Below are 19966 nucleotides of genomic sequence, written 5' to 3'. Positions count from 1 at the left end.
ACAGACGCCCCAGTTCATAACCTGAAAGTCTCCCAAATGCTTAAAATTCTGATTTAGTATTTTCTGAGAGTTTCTCAGTCTGGATAGTGTGGAGCAGCTTGGAGCCTATTTTATATCTAAAATATGCTTCTAATTAAAAAAAAAAAAAAAAAAAAAATCAGTCATCTTTCAGGCACCCTTCCAAAATTAAACTTTGTCAGAACATGTTAAACCACACATTTGTAGTGTTAAGCTGCATGTAAGGTATTACTGACTCCAATTCTCCTTTTCACTACATCCCTCTCTCTTGAAAACTCCATGGACATCAGGAGGCGGGTTCCTCTGCCTGGGGAGATGTGAATCTACGTGGCGGTCACTCCTCAAGAGCACCCAAAAGGCAGATGTGGGCTATCCGCAGGAACAGGAGGGAGGGTACTGCCCTGTGCTTCTGGTGAAGGCAACCTGAGTGGTGTGGAAGAAAACACAAGTGCCCACACGAATCTTTAGTCCCACGGTCAGAGAAGCTGGAGGGAGGGAGGGAGGATAGATTTTGGTTCCTCACCTCAGTGTATTTTGAAATACAGTATCATTAATGAATTTAAAAGTGATTGCGGTTATTCTGATTATTTTATCTGTGATCTCCCTTACGCCACTGTATTAATAATTCTGCTGTATTCTAAAAAAAAAAAATTCTAAAAGGCAAATTATTTTAAAAAACACGAACAAACCCCAAACCCATACATTAAGTGTCTTTGTTTCGCCTTTGGTCTGTGTTTTTATCCTGCCAGTGTTTGTCATGTTTTTCTCTGTTGTCTGTAGCAATCATGAGACACTTTGTTTTCTTTTCAAAATGGTATGTTTATGTAATCAGTTGCAAGAAGGAAATCGCTAAAGGAGAAGAGTAAACATGAGATTTATAACATGATACAATCCTAAGAAATCTCAATATGTATGTGTGTGTATATATATACACCCCTTTTTGACAAATCCTTATAGATATACATATATCTGGACATACCCATGCATATATATAATATAATTATTAGGATTTGTCAAAAAATGTCAGGTTCTTCATTTGTTTACAATTTTTTCATTGCATTGTTTGCATTATGTTCATATATTTTTTATCAAATAGAGACATATTTTCATAGATGTGCATTTGATATCGGGTGTCCATGAAAAGCTTTAGAACTTTTCAGTCTTGATGTTGTGAGTGTAGAACTTCCTCAAGGGAGTAGAATGTTCTTGGTATGGTTTTATAAAGATAGGTGGCATAATCCCTGAATTTATATGAACACTTATACAAAAATCATCCAGGGCAACCTCTCTCTTCTCCTTTGTTATTGAAAAAAGAATTTCTCCAAGACACATCAAGTGATACTTCCCTGAAGCAAAAGAAGATATTGCTGTCTAAAGAGCCACCTTTCAGAAAACTTAGTGGAACATGACCGGAGGGATAATGGTTGAGTAGAATTTGTAATTTCAACATCAAATAAATGGGAAAGGAAAATATTTAATAATTAAAGACTTCCTCCTTTACAGGACATATTTCTCTCAATATTCCCCCCCACCAACACCTTCATAGGATTCAGTCTAAGGCTGTTCATTAGGGTCCACAAGATGATTTTAACTATTGAAATAGTTCACAAAAGAGAAAGTTTCTAACAGCTTGACTTCACAGCCCCTGCTGTGCTAAAAAACATTTATTTCAGTAAATGTTCCTTTGAGATGAGTTGCATAAGGTCTACTCTCAAAAGTTTTAGTTAAATATATCCAAAGCTGTAGAGGTCTGAAGATGTTAATATTAACAGGCAGAGAGGCATTGGAGAAACATAGTAAAGATTTTGAGAAACCTTTCTTTTGTAGAAAATGTGGACTCTGAGATTTTTGGGTATAGGAGTTAAATTTGCTTTATTTTCACTGCACTTCTGAAATGTCTATCACAATGTTTTGTATTTGTTGGAAAGGAGATTGAAAATGTTTTTACACGTAGGTGCTAAATATAAGAGGTGAAGCACATATTCTTCATTCCTAATCATATTTATTACAGTTCTTGGCATGCCAGTTTTGCTAGAAATCAGAATCGTAAGTGTTTGTCTGTGGAATATCCAGAATGTTGAAGAGGATCATGCAAACGAAATTAAGTTACAGTTACTATTCACGTTTAAACAAAGCCCAGTTCTGTTGAACTCTTATCTCTTTTCTACTTCTCTGGTACTGCTAACAGAGAAGTACATTCATTTTGAGACCAAATGGCTATAGTTTCACTAACTTGATTGAATTTTTTTTTTGTTTGTGACTGGTCTGGATTTACATTTTATTTCTATGATTCCATGAATTTACATAGAATCATAGAGTCACAGAATACCAGGTTGGAAGGGACTTCAAGGATCGTCTAGTCCAACTTTTAACAACCAATGTGTGTTGCGTTAGAAGACTGTCTGGGTGGGAGGAAAGGTATCTGGGTAGCAGCAGTTATATAAAAGTGTGTCCTAGGAATCACTGCTTGATACCTGCTGTTTTTTCAATAACAGTTCCAATTTCTATCATAAGCACCAGTTTCCCTCACTTCATATGTGGGACAATAGTGTAATACCTTTGGGGAGATTACAGTCCATTAAGTCCCTTTTGGTGTTGGCTTTGGACACCTTTTTAGGTGCGTCAGCAGCAGGCCAGTCATCTAGCTCTTCTGGGTTACCTATTTCTGTAGGTTCTTAAGTTATTGTGATATCCTTGTGTTTAGCCCAAGAGCTTCTCGGGTGCTTAATTTCACTGACCTGTACATGTTCAGAAATACCCATTCTGGAATGATAAGCACCACTCTCTCACCTAGAACCTGTACTGGCATCTTGATTTCAGTGAGCAGATGTTTAAACGCTACATCGATTACCAGAGAAGCCTTAAAACTTACTATAGCCAATGCTTCAACTAACTGTTAATGGCTGCGTAGGTCTATCAGACCATTTTGCTCCATCTTCAGAGGATGTCTTGGTGCACAAGCTCACAAATGGAAGGAGACATCTGACATTTCCTACTACTTTGCCTGTAGTCAGAGTGAAGGTGGGAGCAGGTAACTTAAGCAGATTGGATCCCACCCTGCAGTATCCTGAGACAGCCCCACTCTCCACTGGCTGCTTCGCAATTTCAGAGGCTCTGTAAGCCACAGGCATGTAAAATTCCAATGGGGTAGAACGTAAATTGGTCAAACTGGAGTCCTTGTTGCTTTTGCATATTCAAATGCACTGGAAAATTGTGATTAGCTGATACCATAGGGATTATCCTTTTAATTCATGGCACTATTCACTGTAAAGTGGTGACAGGTTAAGTAAGCACAATGGCTATTAATACTCTGGTGCTTAATGGTAACTGCTTTTAAATGAAACCAATCAATCTTTTTATTCTTTTTTTTTTTTTTAGATTTAAAAACACAATTTGCGTCAGTAAATACACACAGCAATTTTCAAATTGTAAGAGGTGTTTTGTTTTGGCTTTATAGTTAGTGCAGGGAAAGTCTCACTTTTTCAATCTGTATTGGAATGAGCAGCCTACACACCAGCATAACAAAGGGATCTGACTCTCTTTATAGATACCCGAACACATACTGATGCCTAAAATAAGCCTACATAGAAGGAACTGTGGGTAAAAAAAGATTTTAAAATTTCTCTAAGGCTGTGAGAATTCTCAGACCCATCTTGACAAAGGATTTAGACACTTCCACTTTCAGGGAGAAAGGATATATGGAATTGTAGAGGGGAGCTATTAGAGCACTTTGGTGGTTTTAAGGATTTTACAGGTGCCATTACAAAATTAAACAAATCCATAAGAGAGAGACCTTACTCAGGTAAATGTAGATTATTTTCTCAAAGGGATTTATAGATAGCTCCTGTCAGTTAGAACATCAAGACTGTTAGCAGATTGTGCTCTGAATCTTTTCATTTCCTCTGTCAGTATAAATCAAGAATTATTTCAGTTGAGGCAATGAAGCTACACCTTCGTAAGATGGATGAAAGGTATTAGAAGAGGGTCCTGTGACCTTCCTGTCAATGGAAGGTGATAAATAAGGAAATGACAATTGAACCTCTCTATTTATCATCAGAGGTGATATTTCACAGTTTTTAGCTGTGTTTAAGATTCTGTGTTTATTTTTGGAAGTAGAACCTACATTACAAAAGTCTTTCTGATCTGTTTAGTTGTATTCTTTTATACGTGAAAAGCATTGAGCATCTATTTTGCTAATCACATGTAGCTTCTTTTAAAAAAAAAATATTATTATGCCGGTTTTGCAGTTTGTCTTCCTCTCTTTGACTTCTTTGCAGTAACTTTGTCCGGTGTCCCACCAGCCACGTGCAGTTTTTCTTTCAGCTACCCTGTATAACCATTGTTCTTATTTTACCATGTCGTTTTTTCCCACAAGCCCTAATTCTTCTCCAGTAAAGAGATTTGTGTCTTAATCTAAAAATATGACTTTCAGAATGTTTCACAGTGTATAAAAATGCTGATGAAGAGTAGAGATAGTAGATCAAGTAGGGCATAAAAACTGAGCTACCTCACTCTACTTGGGTGAGCATCATCCAAGACATTCACTTTTAGGCACAAACTGGTGCATCTCGGTAGGCTTCGGTGGAGTTGGGTCAGTTTGTGTGGTGGAAAATCTGAACCTGGGTAAATAATCTGTTGTTCTTCTAAACAGTTTGTTGAGTGTCTGGGCAAGTACAACATGTGTTCGAACAAAAATTTTAAAACCACTTTGCTAGTTCAAACCGCTTGTCTGGTAACCTGTCTCTGACAATAACCAGTAGCAAATGCCTTAGTAAGTGCATTAAAATAGGCAAATATGCAATGAGAATTTCCCAGTATAATCTTCCCAATTTCATCAGCAGACTTAGTGAGCCAAAAGCAGTGTCACTGTGGTTAAGAGGTGTTTGTGGATTTCTCCTTCACGGGTTTTTCAAATCTTTTCCAAACCTGTGTAAGCTTCTGGTTTTCACAGCTTCCAGTTTCTGCGGTGTCAGCATACGTAGCAGAGACCTCATGAGACACAATTTGTTTAAAATGAGAACTTTTGTATTTCTCAAAGAGGAAATCGTCACATATTTTCAGTGATTGCTCACATCCTTGCTGGCATCCCAAGAGTTCCTCCTGTGCTCTTCCTTGGCCTAAGAACCACAGGTCGAGTCCCACCCATGTAAATTGAAATTCCCGTCAGTTTTAATACCAGCACAGCCTTTATCTCCATGACTGTAATACATTGCCATTGTCCACTTCTACTAGATGAAAGTGTATGACTTTAGTCTATCCTCTTTGCTCCCAAATTAGATTTTGGGACAGGAGGAAAATGTTGAGCGAGACGTGACTTACCAGGACCAAACCATGTTGGCAATCTGAACGCGTAGTTAAGAGTGCCAGCCTCTGCTGTACACACAGACCATCAGTGCTCCGTTTGTAGAAATTCTCACAAATGCAGACGCTACCTAAATATGTCCCAGTTCCCATAAATAAGTCATTCTGATGTCAGAATCCCGTAAATGCTGGTTCCGCTGCAGGATGCGGCTCACAAGTTCAGGCTGAGTGGAGGTAAAAACATAAGAAGGTTGTCCTTTTGTCCTCTTGACTCTAGCAGCTGTAATCTCTTGACACTGCTGTGGCAAAAAAAAAAAAAAAAAGGACAGGCATAAAAGGACGGTAAAATTACAGCAGCCAGATTACGTCTGAGTCTGTGTCCTGCACAGCACAGCAGCATGTTGAGTGCAGCATCCCCAAACATACTGTGTGTCTCAGGCACTGTCCTCAGAATACCCTTTTTATTAAGGCATAGGAGAGGGGGCTCTGGTGGATACTTGGAGCTTGTTGCCTCAGCATCTCTCAGAGGATTTTCTCTGACAGAATTCAGAGGTTTAAGGTCTCATTTCTGTTTCTCTGACTCATTAGCCTGGCACAGGGTACCAAATAGAGAGGGCCTCTCTCAAAGGCATTTCTTTCTTTTAATCTTTAAAGCTATTAATTTTTACCTTTAAATATGACTAAATACACATTGGAGATCTGAGTGTTTCATTCACAGTGGTAAATCAAAAGCAACTCAACCGAGGCCAGTAAGTGCCAAAGGAATATCAGACTCCTTTCACGAGGAAAATAAAAATGGTTATTTACACTTTTTAAACAGGAAAAAATACCTACAAGATCTTATTGCTCCCAGCACTGTGCTTTAACCAGAAACCCATCTTCTCTGTTTGCCCCAATGACTGAACATGAGAGAAGGTCAGCCATAAATCAGTGGGTCCCGCTGCCCCTCCTCAGCAGAGGGGAGAGCATTTGCCTCCATTATTCCCAACTTCATCAGTCTTGGGCACTGGGCTGTGCACTGTTTGGCCAGAATATAAAAAGAAACAAGTCTCACAGCCTCAGACAGAAAACTTTGGCTTTGAAGGAGGGTAGGAAAAGGGAACAAAAAGCATTTATTGATATCTTGCATGTCTCCTTGACAGGCACAGAAAGATAACCATAAAACTGTTTAAAACACGATCCTGCAGCTGAGCTGCCTTGTTCTATGAATAAATCAACAATCTGTGGAAGCATGTTCAACAGCTTCCTGGAAGCAGAAGAGAACATTAAGGATTTTTTGCTTCATAAAGCAGCACCTCAACCAGTAAAATGCAAACTATTTTGGGCACTGGCTGGAGATGTCGCTCAGTGTCACCGGAGTCATGCTGGCTGTCAAGTTGATCATGCCCAAGTGTTGGTATCGTAGATTTACATATAAAACCACAAATTTGACATTGGTTTTGCCTTCTCTTTTGTAAAGATGTTCTCATTATTACTATGTTCATTTAAATTAAATGTAAGGAATTTAAATGCACTATTTAAACATAAGTACCTGCTGTCATATACCATGGGCAAAAGGGATGTCAATTTGTTAGCTCAATAAATAAAAATTAAAATAAAATTATTTCCTTCCAGCTGGTCTCTACACTGTTAGCTGGTCAACACTGACAGTTTACACAGCAGCGCTTTATGGGATGTGTGGTTGCGTTTCGCCGGGGCAGTTTACACAAGTCACTCGAGGGAAGAATTGCGGCACTCACTTGTCCTCATACGCTCACACACAGCTTTTCTCTGACACCCGTGCTAGCTATGATTCCTCAGTTGCTTCCTTCTGCAGATGAAATTTGCTTTCCTTCCCCAGTATTGCCACATATTTGTAGTGGAAAGAGGCAAGACCAAAACCACGGAGAATCCCTGCAGATGTGAGGAAGGCGCACGGCTGTGAGTGTGCTGTGAAGGGGCTGTGGGAGCACAATAGGTGAATAGCAGAGGAAAGAAGGTGTATGAACTCCAAACGTCTCCTGGCATTTATAAAGACTTTCCGTAAGATTTACTGGGTCTATAAGTGTGTAATGCACCAAAAAAGTGAACCTTGCCCCTTTTTTTCTTGTTCATTGAAGCTATCACTCCTTGTCCATCAGACCTCCATGTGGAATTTAAAAAGTGGTGGGACGCTCTCACGCCCAAAGCCTGCTTAGTTAGCATATGAATGCTCAACTAATTGTTTGAAGTAACAATTACGAGGACAATGGATAAAGGAGGAAACTGGAGACAGCAACTAACACCTGTGAATCAGAACTTAAACAGCTTTCTTTTACATAATTAATTAAAGAAGCAGGCACAATGCACATTGACTTTAAAATGTGGTCCAAAGACAATGATGGTGCATGTAAATCCCTTTTCAGGGCCCATTACTTACATATAAGGTTTGATCTTTTTGTAAAAGTTTTAGTCGTGAGTGAATGTTGCAAAGTGTTGCAAGAGGGTTGGTTCTTTTTTGTGAGGAGGGAGAAAGGGAAGAGAAAAACATTTTAGAGTAATTGCAATTTCATGGAGGAGGCAGAAGTCCTGATGAAGTTATTAAAACTTATGGACTTCAGGTAGGTAGCAGAAAGTCATTGTAAGGCACAGAACATTTCTAACCTTGCAAATAGTAATTACGATTTAACATCCCATAACCAGCGCTACATACTTTTCTGCATTAAAGAAAAAGAAATGGATGCTATGAAACTTTCATTAAATTCTATTTATTGCAGAATGTAAGCAGAATTCTATGGCAATTTCTCAAGGAAGCAATCCATATGCATGCTCAACGTGCTCATATGCAATTATTTCTTAAATAGATTATATTGTGGTTCTCTGGAACAGTATTTAATGAAGCTAGTTAACATTATGACTCTCGAAATGACAGTCTCAAAAAACCTATATCTGCCATTTACATATATTAATAAGTATTAGGGGGCATAGTCATCTCTTTGCACACATCAGTAGTGTTGCTAGAGTTGCACCGGCATAAAAAGGATAACGGTGAAGGTTATTCCATAGTCAGAATAAATCAGTGAGTATATATACAGTTAGATATTTCTCTCTAGAGAAATATAAGGTCGTTAAAAAGTATGTAATAGCTAGCTTTCTCCCTCCATAAAGTTTATGGAGATACAAATAACTTCACATACTTCAGCTATAACATTGCTGATGATAGTACACAGTGAAATGCCATTTTAGAATATTTTGTTCTCTATCTTTAAATGGTATCCCTAGGACAAAGTTAGAGAAAATATTGAAAGTCCTGACCACACTGAGGCAAAAGTTTAACTTCCATTGACTTCTAGGTAATCTAGATTGGTTCTTTCTAAAGGACATCAGAGAGGATGGTTTCTTCAAGGAGGAGTTGTATTAATCTTAAAAGAGAAAGCGTGGTTGTGATGAAAAATGAAAGAAAAAAAGAAAGAGAAAGAAAGAAAGAGAAAAAGGAAGGAAGGAAAGAAAGGAAGAGAAAAAGGAAAGAAGGAAAGAAATGAAAGAAAGAGACAGAAAGAAGACAAAAAAAACCTGGGTGGAACATAAAGGAAATAGACATAATATGAACATTTAGAAAGAAAACTGGGTGGAGTGAAGTTTGGGGGGAATAAACCGTTAGTCCTACCAGTATACATATGTCAAGTCTTAAGCTAAGAGTTAAAAATTGAGTAACAAATTGCATTCAGATAAACTGAAAAGCACTTCTGTGCTTTGTTTGTGTCCTTTATATGCTACAGTGTTGATGGTATTTGTATTCTGTTTAACCAATACTTACCATTCAAGGTCCAGGATAAGGAGAAAGTAAATAATTCATCAGTAATTAAATCAGTGGTTATCTTGTTGGAGGGGGGTGTGTCATCTACGCTTCATGTGCCTGTTAGGCTTCTGGGTTTTATATTGTAAATTCATTGCTATTTTGCAGATTTGGCGTATGGATACTATAGGCAACAGCGGAAACTGATTGAAGAGATTGATTGGTCATATACAGGTAAGCAAAAATGTCTATTGAAGAATTTATTTTGCTTTGATATTTTCATGTTCATTGTTGTAACTTCAAGAGCCTGTTATGTCTCTATACCACTTCCTATATGCCTAGACAATTGCTAAAGTAAAAATGTAGGAAATGAAGTCTGAATGATTGCAGGAATGTTGCAACAGGAGAAACTATTTTAATTTCTTACATCTGTTACTTTTGCAAAGAGAAAGTTCTCGCCCTTAAAACCTTAAACCTGAGATAGGACTTACCTGATGAAGGCTGGGCCAATAAATTTTTACGTGCTCTTTTAACATCTGAATGTGACTGTTCTGGCAAGTTTGGAAAGAAGACAGAAAGGCTGAAACAAGGCACAGCACCTTATGTGGGTAAGAACATATCCATATACTGCATATGAACTCCTGCACTTTGCTTCTGAGCATCCTTTCAGGCTCCTGCCCTGATTCTGCTGAAAAATCAGTCATTTGGGCTCTCTCATTTGCATAAGTAAGAAGGGTGTACCCTTAAATTCTGCACCTTTGCCTCATCACAAAAGAACTATGGGAAATTCACAATTTGCCTCCTAGATTCTTTTGTAAAAGCCAAGCCTCTTTCAGTGATACTGAAAAAGTAAGTTTGTCCTAAATGGTTTATTTTACCCAGAATGTAAGAAGTGACTTCCTGAGGATGTGCATAGACTCTTACATTTCTAATGATTTAAGTTACTGTTTCAAAAACCACCAATTTATGAAAAGAAATAAGGACCGTCAGATTTCAGTGTTTCATATATTTGATTTAAAATATGTTCCTGTAGTTAAAGAAAGTTACACCATTCTTTGTCTTTTTCTCACTCTCTCTCTCTCTCTCTTTTGAGACATTTTTTATCTTTCAGGGTAAAACATATCTAGCAAGTTTTGAGCCTAGAGAGAATTGAAGCGGGCTAGTCGTAAACCCTTCAAAATGAGATTTATAATGAAAACTCCCACTTACACACATTGTACTGCAAAATCCAAGCCTAAGATCAATCAACACAATATTTCACGTTCAAAGCCCATCCATTTTTAAATATTGCAGTTAGGGGAGCGCAGGGATAAGCCTCCAGGATTACAGGTGACCAGAGGGCAATTTATGAGCTTAAAGAATAGTGAATGGGTTTTGCATAGGATACCGGAGGGTAGAGCTCATCCCGAGCCTGCATGGAGCACCCATAGAGCTGTGCAGCTGCTGCAGCAGCCGCAGGTCATGTTTACTGGATGTTTTGGATGGCAAAATGGCGCAGACTCCGCAAGCTAGAGGATTCAGACCTGCTGGTTCTCTCGTTTAACATGTGAGATATCTCTGTGTAGTCATCAAGGCACTTCAGGTGCCTTGCCCTAGGGACTGCGGTTGGCAAAGCCTTTCTCCCTGTTCAGACCTGTATGGTCAGGTGCGTGTGGTGCATGGGGTGGCCGAATGCGAGAGGAGCCCTGTTCAGCCCTGCACACCCTCACCGGCAGCCTCTTGTCCCTGCAGCCTCCTTCCCTGCAGTCTCCTGCCCCTACAGCATCCTGCCCCTGAAGCCCCCTGCCCTGCAGCCCCCTGCCCTACAGCCCCTTGCCCTGCAATTTCCTGCCCTACAGCCCCCGACTCTGCAGCCCCCTGCCCTACAGCATCCTACCCTACAGCCCCTTGCCCTGCAATTTCCTGCCCTACAGCCCCCGACTCTGCAGCCCCCTGCCCTACAGCATCCTACCCTACAGCCCCTTGCCCTGCAATTTCCTGCCCTACAGCCCCCGACTCTGCAGCCCCCTGCCCTACAGCATCCTACCCTACAGCCCCTTGCCCTGCAATTTCCTGCCCTACAGCCCCCGACTCTGCAGCCCCCTGCCCTACAGCATCCTACCCTACAGCCCCTTGCCCTGCAATTTCCTGCCCTACAGCCCCCGACTCTGCAGCCCCCTGCCCTACAGCATCCTACCCTACAGCCCCTTGCCCTGCAATTTCCTGCCCTACAGCCCCCGACTCTGCAGCCCCCTGCCCTACAGCATCCTACCCTACAGCCCCTTGCCCTGCAATTTCCTGCCCTACAGCCCCCGACTCTGCAGCCCCCTGCCCTACAGCATCCTACCCTACAGCCCCTTGCCCTGCAATTTCCTGCCCTACAGCCCCCGACTCTGCAGCCCCCTGCCCTACAGCATCCTACCCTACAGCCCCTTGCCCTGCAATTTCCTGCCCTACAGCCCCCGACTCTGCAGCCCCCTGCCCTACAGCATCCTACCCTACAGCCCCTTGCCCTGCAATTTCCTGCCCTACAGCCCCCGACTCTGCAGCCCCCTGCCCTACAGCATCCTACCCTACAGCCCCTTGCCCTGCAATTTCCTGCCCTACAGCCCCCGACTCTGCAGCCCCCTGCCCTACAGCATCCTACCCTACAGCCCCTTGCCCTGCAATTTCCTGCCCTACAGCCCCCGACTCTGCAGCCCCCTGCCCTACAGCATCCTACCCTACAGCATCCTCCCCTGCAACCTCCAGCCCTGCAGCCTCCTGCCCCTGCTCCTGCCAACCCCCAAGCTCTCTGCCACGCGTGCTCAGTGTGGCCCCACGCTCATAACGCAGCCACCTCCAGCCGTGGTCCGACATGGATTTTCAAAGCTTTTTTTTTCGGGGGGCTGTATGTCTACCAGGTACTCTGTGTCTGGGGCTGCCAACTGTATTGCGAGCGGTATGGTACATGGTGCTTTCCTGAAATACCAGGTAAGTGCTTCACGGCATGAAGGGAATGAATACATGAATTCAGCTTTCACTTAAAACAAACCACAGTCTTCCTGAATTTGAAGAACAATTACAAATTTTAAAATTGTGCATTGGAAGCACAGAAGTCTAGAGGCTGAGGCATATTGATTTTGATCTCATTTATTTATAATAATGTATTTATTTATTTAAATCTCATCATTTTCTCCCTGAGGCACGTGCTATCAAGTACTGTACGTATAACTACTATACCCGGCTCAGACTTACAGTTTTGAGGCGTAGACCAACATGCACATTTCTGAATAGATGACCTATGCTTTGTCAGTTCCTCCCTTACTCAGATACCAGTTATATTCTTCTGTCTTACAACCCGCTGACTGAAAGTCCTGAAAAATTAGCCTCTGTGTACCAGTGGAGTGTTATGAATGGGCCTTGGGATCCTGCAAGCATGAAGTTTAATCCACCATAGCTAAGGAAAATCTAACTGGCTTGGTAAACTCATCTGAGTTTGAGCAGATGTAATTCTCTATGTCGAATAAGAAATTTCGGATACATTAACCACAGCAGGTCAATACACTCCTTTACTGGGGTGGTGCTGTGACATGAAAGTAAAATGGAACCAGAGAAATAACTTGAGTGTTGCCTGCTGAAATCATGCAATTTCTGAAGGTGAAGTTTCATAATAAAGCAATTTCACGTACTGTAGTTTATGTGACTCATCATTAGATTTTGACTCTCGGGTAAATGTCTAATGAAGGCATAAATGTTACTGAAAACATTTTGCAGTACTTCTAAGGGCTCTGCTTTAAGCCATAGACAAATCCTGCATGCGCAAGCATGAATTTTTAGGTTTTTTGTGTCCTGACTTTGCATATATTTGCATAAACAAATACAGTGTTAAAGAAGTGAAAAGTGCAAGTGCACATTACAGATGCATCCAATTTTTTTCAGGAATAAGGGTTTTTTGAAGCTAATTAGTTAGTAAAATGACTTTATTTTAGCAACGCTTCATTGTTTTTTTCATTAAAACATTGACAAAAATAAAAATTTTGTAACTACATGAATATTTTCAAACGATGTCATATACCAAAAGTGATTCCAACCATTTTTGTTGTAGAAAAAACAAGTCTACTGAGAAAGTTCATGTCCTCAAATGAGTCACATACTAACTGATGACCAAAGCTCATTTAGACATTATTTAGCTGCACCACTAAGGTTAGGCAATCTCATGTTATTTCAAATGATAGTGCAAGCAATATGAGCTTCAATTATTGCTCTATCATACAGGTGAAAGATTAATTTTTATTGATGCTTTGTTTATCTACATTGCTTTTGGCAGAAGGAATGATACAATGCTGTTTTCTGGTGTTTTTTTTTTAACATGGCTGGTTGATAGTACTCTGTGAAAACTCCAAGTCTGAATGTTCACGTGTAGAATTATCAAATGACACCACAAAAAGATATTTTTTTTTCCACTGAAATTTCTTTCTATTGGGTTTTTACTCTTGGGATTTGGGTTCTTGTTCACAACAAACAAGTTACGTGGTTTAGGGGGAAAAAACAGACCTGCATTCTGCTAGCAGAATTTCTAAACAGCCTTCCAGGAATTACAAAAGCTGAGGTTTTTTAAAATTTGAATTTACTGTGTAAATGAATAGCACAGCCAGTTCAGTGTTCTTTGTCTCATCAGTCAGGGCAATGAAGTTCAGTTTGTGCTGCCATTCATGATGTGATACACTGATATGCAGTTGCCTTACAAATACTGGCAACTCTGATCCTGAGCAAGGGTGATTTTAGAATAAACTCTTGGGTCTCTGGGTATTCAAAGACCAATTTTTTTTGTTTGCGAGCAGAATGTGAATCATATTTCCCTTTTCCCTGGGGGGAAGATTCATGAATCACAGAATCACAGACTAATTTAGGTTTGAAGGGGCCCTTGGAGATTGCCTGGGCCAACCCACTACTCAAAGCAGAACAATCTTCAAGGCTGAAGCAGGTTGTTGAGACCTTGTCCAGCAGAGTTTTGAAAATCTCCAAGGAGGGAGATGCTGCAGCCCGGGCAGTGTGTTCCACCGTCATTTTGAAGAATTTTTTTCATTTACCCAACTGCAATTTCTCTTATTCCAACTTGCAGCCATTGCCTCCTGCCCTTTCCCTGTGCACTGCTCTGTAGATTGCCTTTACGTAGCAGTAGACTTCAGCTAGGTTCTCCTCTCTTCTCCAGCCTCAGCAAACTCAGGTAGCTCAGCCTCTCCTTGTACGTGAAGTCCTCCAGCCCCCTCATCATCTCAGTGGCCCTTAGTTGGTTAATGCCCCTCTCATACTGGGTTGGGGAGGAAGTCGAAACTGGACTCCACATTCTTGATGTCACCTCACTCACATGCAGCAGAGGGAGATAGTCGCTTCCCTTGTCCTGCTGGCTGCACTCTTGCTGATGTAGCCCTGTACTTTCTTGGTCTTCCTGGCTGCAAGGGCGCACTGCTGACTCATGCACAACTTGTTGTCTATCAGGATAATTAATGAGCGTTTCAGATAATTTTTAATACCTGGTGTATCTCAGTAGTAAAACTTGACAGTACGTTGATGATGCTCTTCTGGCCCTTGCACCAATACATTCCACAGTAACAACGGCTAAACGTAATGGTTTGTTGGTTTTGCTCCCATGTTGAATATTGAACTAATCTTGTTAAGCTTAAAATTGTTATCATTCTATGTCTGATTCATCACTCCCTGGACATATCCCCCTAGTTTATCATTTCCCGTTACTATCACTACACAGACAAACCCTTAGTTCAGCTGAAAGGCTGTTTTTGCCACACCAAGTCCTGGAAATTTGCACTGATGGCTTCAAATGTTGATGCCTGTAGTTTGGCTCAGAAACGAAAATGGCCTTATTTTCAGTGGTACTGAGAAAATATCATTCTCTTTCTTGCCCAAACAAGATCTAATGTTTTAATTTCAAGTGTTATTCTATCGTCTTTGAGTACTGAGGAGATTCTACTGCAAGGTCACTAATCATAAAGTTTCTGGGAAAGTAGGTTGTTGCTTATATCCACAATAATTTACAGGAGTATTTCGCTTTTTGCTCAGCCTAAAAAGTGAGCAAGGATGTTCAGTGTCTCATCTGTGACTCAAGAAAAAGAGTTTGACATCGGTGGCTAATTCTTCTCATTTTGTGAAACGTCTCTCCTGCTTCTATTACCCCACAATTTGACCCCGGTAAACTGGAAAGTTTCAGGCTCTCCCCTCATCCTCACCCTGTCTCCCTATTTAGCAGCCATCTGCTGGGAGGATGGAGGAGGCATACAGGTGTTGCTTTCTGCCCTGCAGCTGCAGTGGAGAAGAAGCTGTGCTGAAGAGTGCTTGTGTGAGTGTGGGCACTTGTGCATGCTCCTTATGAGACAGGTCCAGGAGCAGGGCAAAAGGAGCTAGAGAGTACAGGCATGGGGTCTGGGATGTATCCCCTGCAGGCCAGGGTGGAGTATGATGGAGGAACCATTTCGTGAGCCAAATCCTGGGAATCGGGCTGTGTGGGAGAGCAGGAGGCACCAGCAGGAGCCTGAGGGAGGTGGGATCCAGGAGCTGCTTGCCGGACTGACTGATTTAATAGCCAGTTCTGCCAGACCAAGCTGAAATGTGTCCTAGAGAGCCCTGGCCAAAAGCTGATGAAACCTCCTGCCTTCACTCAATGGATAAAACCGTGTTCTGGGGAGATGATGCATACCAAATTAAGTTCACATTTTTTCTTGCTAGCTAACTACCATGGCAGTATCAGCATAACTTTGTGAGAAGATCTGGTCTTTTTATCGCCTCCTGTGAAATAAATCACTTAGTGTTTTATATTCACCAAGTATAATCATGACTGATGTGCTGTATCTGTTGTGGGTAATAAAGAAAAGCCTATACTCTTGGGCCCTGTGGGTTCCTTCTCTAAAGGATGCAGCATAAGAAATCAAAATAACCTGCATTCTTTTATTAACTCATATAAAAATAGCTCTGCAGAGGGTCTTTTCTTTTTTAGTAGACCTTATGCTTCAGGGGCTGTCATACCTTTTCTTGCGTGATAGCTCATTACATGTATTTACATCCCCCAGATCACCCAGTCACTCATGGTTCCAGTGTTTTTTCATCAAATTCACAGGCTCATTAATTAAAAAGCCGATGACATTATTATGGTTTTGGGAAGGCTGATGATTCAGCAACAGAAATTACAGTGTTATGCATCTGTTCACATTAAAGAGACAAGGTGTCCTCAAGCGGGAAGCTACATGCTGGCATTGCTGGCCCTAGAGAAATCCCTTTTAAGATATCTCAGTGTACTGAATCAACAACACAAAGCGTGTTATTCAACACACGATATCTATTCAGTATTTTTGCGATCAGACGTTTGAATTCATATGAAGCGATATGATTTGGAAGAATGTTTCAAACATCCTTTCTTTTTGATCAAGAGAGCTGATCTTTGAGCAGTAGAAGGCTACTAGCAGCAAAGTGCAATTTGTTTAACTTTGATTCAGTCGATATTTGCTGGATAACCTGCATGCAAAACTGTTACAAGGGGGTTTTTTTTGGAGGGGAGGTAAGAGGATTTGACCCCATATTCAAAGATCTTTCAAAGTCAGATGCTTGTAGGACAGGTAGGAAGAACCATGTGTTGGTATTTGTATTTGGCTCCTCATGGATAAAATTAGAGCATTTTTCTGCCAAGAAAGATTTAAGTGATCTGTTTGCCAGAGTTTCCTGATAAAGAGCTCTGATAAGACCTGTTCCATCCCTCGTTTCACTCCTTAAATTGTATAAGCAAAGGAAACAGCTGGGTCGTTTTCAGAAACTGCACAGCATCTCATTCTGAGCATCAACTAGATCACAGGAGGATTGGTTTCAGAAGCGTAGAAATCAAAACGTGAGGTATTTGCATAGTGTGGCACTGCTGTTTTGATAAGGTCTGGCCAGGAGTCAGAAAGATGTAGAGACTACCCATTAAGTAAATGCGTTTGGAAATTAAAAGCTTTCTTAGGAATGCTGTCTTTGGGAATACAGCAAGTAAAACGGAAGAAGCAGATTGTGGATATCTCACAGTAGACTACAGCCTCTGGTTAAGCCTCTGCCCTTCAAAATGGTCATAAAAGTATCCTCATGTAGATACTACTGAGTGATTTCTCATTTACAAGTACATTCAATCTGTGCTGCAGTGGGAAGGATATGTTCTTGAGGACTACATGCTTACAAAATACTCAGGTGATTACTTTGAGATCATCATCACCCCCGTATCAATACGATTTATGGATTTGTGAAGTTTAGAGCCCAGCGAATAATTATCCCATTGCTTATGTTTACAGAAGGCCTTGCTTTACTCACCTGCTACAGCCTATTTAGGACATTCTTATGAACATTTTTACTCAAAGGCTATTCTGCTGTTTTTATAGCGGTTTTGTTTGGTTTTTTTTTCCTAGTGTATTCAAATCCCATTCATCTCAGTATGCACAGTTTGCTAATGTACTAGAACAAGGACAGTTACAAATTCTGTGCAGTGTACTCACAACTTCGAAGCCATTCACAACCTTGCTGTAACTCATTAATTCAACAGAAAACAACCCCTTCTGGATAGTATTTCCATGGGTGAATAAGGGTTAAAGCAGTCCTCCGAAAGGCACGGTTAGACAAGTCTCCGTGGCTGGGAGCGCAGAGAGAAGGAAGATGAAGGGTAAGAGGAAGGGTCCTGAGAAGGAGGGGACGGGAGGAATGCAGCCTCCTGAAGCAGAAGGCTCTCCTGTAGGCTCAGGTGCCCCCGAAGCCACAAGCACCGCAAGCTCAGTGAGGGATGCATGCTTGGTATTTTGCAAGTCCACCTGACTTAGTTAAGCAGAGCATAGGAGGGGCAGCACGTGCGATTTCAATTTCTAAATTTTGAGTGCTAAGTTATTGCAAGTTTCTGTAAATAAACTTGAACTGTGTTTTCATGCTGTCCTTTGGAATCTCATTTTCAAGTGTTATAATGTGACTTTTTGCCCCCAAGATAATATTTTTTCCAAAACTTTTCAAATTGAGAAATGAGGGAAACCCATCAGCAGTTTTATTTTAGACCAATCAGCATTTGCTGAAAAAATAATCTAAGCCACTGAAAAATCCTGACCTTTCTAAAATTAACTTGTAGAAGTGGCACTTCCAGTTCCATAGGTCTGCCCCTGCCACGTGTAAAGAATGTCACCTTCTCATTTTAGAGGTAAAAATAAACTTCTACTTATCTTCAGCTGCGTGTTAGAGCCAGCCCAGTTTGTAGCTTGGTGGCTGGACCCCGTGCTCTCTTGTGAAGCGTTAGCACGGTTGTTGCAGTTCTTTCCACCTGCTCACTGTTGCAAAGGCCAGGAGGTTGTGCAGGTGTCAGCAGTAGCTTCTTCGGTCTGTGGGCTTGCTCTAAGTGGTAGTAATTCATGAGAAACAGGGTAAATTAGTGAGGGCCAGAAAACATGTATATTTATATTTATATTTATATTTATATTTATATTTATAACTTTCTGTCAGGAGTTTCTGAGGGATGCTACGTGGTGTTTATTTATAAACAGTTGGCTTCTACGCAGTGTCATGACTGGCACATTAGCACAGTTCTAAGAAACCTGAATCATACAGGATGGTTATGCATCTTATTATTTGTAATGGGGAGATCCATTCTAGGAAGTTTTCCCAAAGAAGTCTGTGCCCTGTTTCTCTACCAGGGTAGCAAGCTTTCCACAGCACCCTGAAGAAGTAGGGGGCACGTTGAAAAGCTGCTTACATCCCAAAGAAAGTATATCAATAGGTCCACATTGAAGTGGAGAGCAGTGACAAGTGGTGTTCCTCAGGGGTCGGTACTGGGACCGGTGCTCTTTAACATCTTTGTTGGTGACATGGATGTTGGGATGGAGTGCACCCTCAGCAAGTTTGCCGATGACACCAAGCTGTGTGGAGCCGTAACAGGCTGGAGGGAAGGGATGCCATCCAGAGGGACCTGGACAGGCTCGAGAGGTGGGCCTGTGCAAACCTTACGAAGTTCAGCAAGGTCAAGTGCAATGTCCTGCACGTGGGCCAGGGCAATCCCATGCACAAATACAGGATGAGCGGAGAATGGATTGAGAACAGCCCTGAGGAGAAGGACTCAGGGGTGTTGGTTGATGAGAAAGCTCAACATGAGCTGGCAATGTGTGTTTGTGGGAGAGAAGGCCAACTGCATCCTGGGCTGCATCAAAAGCAGCATGGCCAGCAGGGCAAGGGAGATGATTCTGCCCATCTACTCTGCTCTTGTGAGACCACACGTGGAATATTGCATCCAGCTTTGGAGCCCTCAACATAAGAAGGACATGGACCTGTTGGAGTGGGTCCAGAGGAGGGCCACAAAGATGATCAGAGGGCTGGAGCACCTCTCCTGTGAAGACAGGCTGAGAGAGTTGGGGTTGTTCAGCCTGGAGAAGAGAGGGCTCCAGGGAGACCTTATAGCAGCTTTCCAGTATCTGAAGGGGGCCTACAAGAAAGCTGGGGAGGGACTTTTTACAAGGGCACGTAGTGATAGGATGAGGGGTGATGGCTTCAAACTGGAAGACGGTAGATTTAGAATAGGTATTAGGAAGAAACTTTTCACTGTGAGGGTGGTGAGACACTGGAACAGGTTGCCCAGAGAAGTTGTGGCTGCCCCATCCCTGGAGGTGTTCAAGGCCAGGCTGGATGGGGCTTTGAGCAACCTGGTCTAGTGGGAGGTATCCCTGCCCATGGTAGGGGGGTTGGAACTAGATGATCTTTAAGGTCCCTTCCAACCTAAACCATTCTGTGATTCTATATGGTTCCAATTTAAGGCTCTGTGCCCCTGGACTTGTCCTTGAATTTCACAGCCATTCTTCCCTTTGCCTTTTTTCTACAGTTGTGGTGCGTATGAAACCACTCTTCCACATTCAAAGTCATCCATTCTCGTGAAGA

The 19966-nt window shown here is 41.7% G+C and overlaps 1 protein-coding gene across 1 annotated transcript in view; it reads left to right on the top strand.

Moving 5' to 3' along the window:
- PTPRZ1 (protein tyrosine phosphatase, receptor-type, Z polypeptide 1) overlaps positions 1 to 19966 on the top strand; it is a 148955-nt gene that overhangs the window by 32272 nt on the left and 96717 nt on the right. Inside the window, exon 2 of the mRNA XM_009883671.1 lies at positions 9242 to 9307. Within this exon, the coding sequence (XP_009881973.1) occupies positions 9242 to 9307 (66 nt within the window). The remainder of the gene's footprint in view (positions 1 to 9241; positions 9308 to 19966) is intronic.

Source organism: Charadrius vociferus, unplaced genomic scaffold (assembly GCF_000708025.1).
Source record: "Charadrius vociferus isolate BGI_N301 unplaced genomic scaffold, ASM70802v2 scaffold43, whole genome shotgun sequence".
NCBI classification, from domain to species: domain Eukaryota; kingdom Metazoa; phylum Chordata; class Aves; order Charadriiformes; family Charadriidae; genus Charadrius; species Charadrius vociferus.
The sequence above is the reverse complement of the archived record's forward strand: the minus strand, read 5'-3'. Positions and strand labels throughout refer to the sequence as shown.